The sequence below is a fragment of the Mesoplodon densirostris genome, chromosome 12, assembly GCF_025265405.1.
Source record: "Mesoplodon densirostris isolate mMesDen1 chromosome 12, mMesDen1 primary haplotype, whole genome shotgun sequence".
NCBI classification, from domain to species: domain Eukaryota; kingdom Metazoa; phylum Chordata; class Mammalia; order Artiodactyla; family Ziphiidae; genus Mesoplodon; species Mesoplodon densirostris.
Window position 1 is genome coordinate 59,727,652 of NC_082672.1, and position 3,836 is coordinate 59,731,487.

At 63.3% G+C, this 3,836-nt stretch overlaps 1 protein-coding gene across 1 annotated transcript; it reads right to left on the minus strand.

Moving 5' to 3' along the window:
• Nucleotides 1–260: 260 nt before the first annotated feature.
• Nucleotides 261–1,660, minus strand: POU3F2 (POU class 3 homeobox 2). The gene has a single exon (XM_060115071.1). It carries the CDS (start codon nt 1,658–1,660, stop codon nt 341–343), a length of 1,320 nt encoding a protein of 439 aa, XP_059971054.1. The 3' UTR covers nt 261–340.
• Between the last annotated feature and the right edge of the window lie 2,176 nt (nt 1,661–3,836).

The following is a 3,836-nucleotide window of genomic DNA, read 5'->3' on the forward strand; positions in this document are numbered from 1 at the left end:
CATCTCTCTCTCTCTCTCTCTCTCTCTCTCTCTCTCTCACACACACACACACACACACACACACACATACACATTCTCTTCTCACTCTCTCTATGAGACACTCCACTCCATTGCCTGGGTACTAGCCTGTAAAGGTCAAAACATATCATTACACCTGCTACCGTTTAAAGGATAGTCCAGTGCCTTAGTTGTTTTCCTTATTTTTTTTAAGGGACGGGGAAATAATAATTAAAAAGAAAAGAACAATCAGAAGTTAGAGAGGGAACAAGGGGGCCGGGAAAGGGTCGCGGACCGAAGGGGAGGGGGAGCCCCGCGCTCTGCCCCTCCCCCCCGCTCGAGTTCACTGGACGGGTGTCTGTACCCCGTGGTGTGGTGGCGTGTCCCTACTCCCCCCGTACACATCCTCGGCGCCCGGCAGAGTCCCTCCGGGAGGGGTCATCCTTTTCTCTTTCTGTCTCCTGTTACAAAACCAAACTCTCACCACCTCCTTCTCCAGCTGTAAGCTGTCCGCGAGGGAGGTGATCTCCTGGGCCGAGGGCTTGGGGCATTTGAGGAAATGGCTCTCCAGAGCCCCCTTGACGCTCACCTCGATGGAGGTCCGCTTTTTCCTCTTGCGCCCCTGCGCTGCGATCTTGTCTATGCTCGTGGGGCTGCCCGAGGACGAGTCCGCCTCCTCCAACCACTTGTTCAACAAAGGCTTCAGCTTGCACATGTTCTTGAAGCTCAGCTGCAGGGCCTCAAACCTGCAGATGGTGGTCTGCGAGAACACGTTGCCGTACAGGGTGCCCAGCGCCAGCCCCACGTCCGCTTGGGTAAATCCCAGTTTGATCCGCCGCTGCTTGAACTGCTTGGCAAACTGCTCCAGGTCGTCCGAGGTCGGCGTGTCCTCATCCGAGTGCGGGTCATGGTGCGCGCCGGGGTGGCCGGGAGGGCCCTGCGGGGGCGGCGGGGGCGGCGGCGGCTGCTGGTGCGGGTGCGAGTGCGGGTGCGGGTGGTGATCAGCGTGGTGCGGCTCGTCGTGCGCGTCCCGCAGGCCGTGGTGGTGCAGCCCGGCCGGCTGCCCGCCGGCGCCCAGCATACCGTTCACCGTGAAGCTGGGCTGCGAGTAGAGCAAGCCGCCGTTGGACGCTCCCATGGAGGGCGGGAGGTGCGCCGCAGCCGCCGCGCTCCGCCATGCCCCGGGCCCCGGGTGGTGGTTGGCAGCGTGGTGTACCAGATGCGGCGGCCGCTGCTGCTGCTGCTGCTGTTGCTGCTGCTGCTGCTGCTGTTGCTGTTGCTGTTGCTGCTGCAGGGCGCCCGGCCCGTGCAGCTCGTCGCCGCGGCCGCCCTGCTGTACCACCACCGAGGGCTTGATGTCCGGCTGGCCCAAGGGGCTGGTGGACCACGGGGAGCCGTCGCCGCCGCCCCCGCCGCCACCCCCGCCCCCGCCGCCGCCGCCACCGCCCCCGCCGCCGCCGCCGTGGGACAGCGCGGTGATCCACTGGTGAGCGTGGCTGAGCGGGTGCCCGTTGCTCTGCAGCGCGCCGTAGTCGCCCTGCACCAGGCTCTGCGCCTCGCGGTAGCCCCCCGCGCCCTGCTGCATGCCGCCCGGCGGCTCGGCGTGCACGATGGAGGCGCTGGAGGTGAGCAGGCTGTAGTGGTTAGACGCTGCGGTCGCCATGACTCTCGGAGCCGGACTGAGCGCTCTGGTTAAAGGAGCCGCGCATTTGACAGTTACTTTTTCGCCTCGGGCTCCTCTCCTCGCTCGCTCTCTGTCTCTCTCCTCTCTCCCCAGCGGGCAGCTCCGACGCCCGCTCCGACGCCTTCTGTTGCTGCTCCTGCTATTACTGCTGCCGCCGCCGCCGCCGCCGCCGCCTCCCGCCCGCCCTCGCTCTCTTTCTCCTCCTCTCCCTCCTTGCTCTCTCTCACTCTCCGACTAGCTCCGCGCTCCCCCCCTCTCCCTGCTCTCTCCAGCTCTCTCCCGCTCTCTTGGCAGCGCCAGCTCGCAGCGGCACGCGCCTGGGCCCCGCCCCCTCCGCCCCCTCCCATTGGCTCCGCGCCCTTTGATTTACGTGGATACCGCTAGCAACCTCCCAGGCCGGCGCCACTGATTGGCGCAGAGCTGCCCCCTCCTCCTCCCCCCCGGGCGCGGAGTCCTCTTAGCCCTCCTCTGGTCCCCCCTCTCCACCCAATTCAGAATCTCAGAGTTCTCACCTCCCCTTCTCCCCCACCCCCGGCCTCCTCCGCCCCTCGGATGGGCCCGCCCCCCATCTGTCTCCCAAGCAGACGCGCCGGGCGGTCCCGGTGGAGGAGGGGGGCGCCCCAGCCATCTATCGACCACAGACACTTGCAAGACTTGGGTGGCGGAGGGGAGGAGGGTGTCAGTCCACCTTCTCCTCCCAATAGGGCGGGAGAGGGGGGTGAAGAAGGAGGAAGAGAAAGGCTGAGTCCCAACAAGCCATGGGGAGTCCGATTTTTTTTCACCTTGGGACACACACACACACACACACACACACACACACGCCAACGTCTCATATCTAGAGCCAGAAGTCAGACCAGACCCCCTGTTGAAGTCTCCTTTCCCCCACAGTTAGAATTTCAGTGCCCATAAGCTTCTTGTTCCAGGGTGTGCGGACACTTTTGCCCCAATAAAGGTCCTCTTCTTCCCCTCCACCCCGCCGCTAGCGTAGGATGTCTTCCTTTTAGGTTCCAGGCCCAATTGTCTTCCAGCCCCTCGGGATGAGGACCCCACGAGAGGCAGGCTCAGCCCGTGCCTCGGCTTGTAAGAGACTCCTGTCCAGGAGCGGAGTTGCCTGCTCTGACAGCGCAGCGGTCTGGGCTGAAAACAAAACTCTGAAAGTCTCTGACACATTCAAACACTGGGGCGCGTGCACAGTTTTTGGTTTAGGAAACTAGGACCCTGAGCCGGTAGACCTTCGCCCTGTGCCAGGCTACAGGAGCGCCTGGCGAGGGGTGTTCGGCCTCCGGGTGCGGGGGAGGCACCAAGGGCGGCTCCAGGAAGCGGAACCGCGGGGACTGCGTGAGCGCTTCCTCGTGCTCCTGGAGCTTTTGGATGCAACTTTTCCGTTAGCTGCTTCGAAAGGGAGGAAGAGCGTGTGAAGAAAAATGGGCAGTACTAGGGGAACCCTCCTGATCCTAAACTTCGGCGGGCGCCAGCTGGTGGGTTGGTCTAACTCCGCTCCCAGGCGCTCACTGGCGAAGCTCCGTGCTTAGCCTTCAACCGTGAACTCCAGAGCGAGATTGCGGGACCCTGCCCTGGCTGCACAGCTCTTCCCAGCGCGAGCGCGTCGCGCCGTCAGTGCCGTAGCCGCCGGGAGCAGGTGCCTGCCGCGGGTTTCGGAGCCTGCTAGCCGGGTAGCAGAGACCCGGGCGCGGACCCGTGCTGGAGCAGCGTAACCACCACGCAGGCCAGAGTGTACCGGACGGATACTGCAAAACGAATCAGAAGTTGCTGCCGGGAAGGGAAACAAACAAACAAAAAAACCACAGGGAAAGTGAGTTGCGTCCCCACCTCTCACCCTCGGCCTCGCGCGTTGTAGCCCTAGCGCTGGCGCTGCCGGTGGTCGTGGGTTTGTGAGGGAAGCCAAATCAACGCTCAAGGGGAGCACTTTGGGGCCTCCGAGCATCTTAATCTAGACAGCAAAGTGGAACGGGCCAGAGAATTCATCATGACTAACGAGGAGCGGAGGTCTTTGGGGAGTGGCTGAGCTGTTTATAAATCACCACGTTGAGCACCCGCCCGGGCAAGACGCTTTGGCTGAGCATTTCCACGTGCCCTCTGTTTACGAGCGTGTGTGTGGAAGAGAGAGAAATCGTTAGGGGAGGGGCGAGCCCAC

Excerpts from the sequence above, each read along its gene's own strand:
- POU3F2 (XM_060115071.1), bottom strand. The coding sequence starts at position 1,660 with ATGGCGACCGCAGCGTCTAACCACTACAGCCTGCTCACCTCCAGCGCC.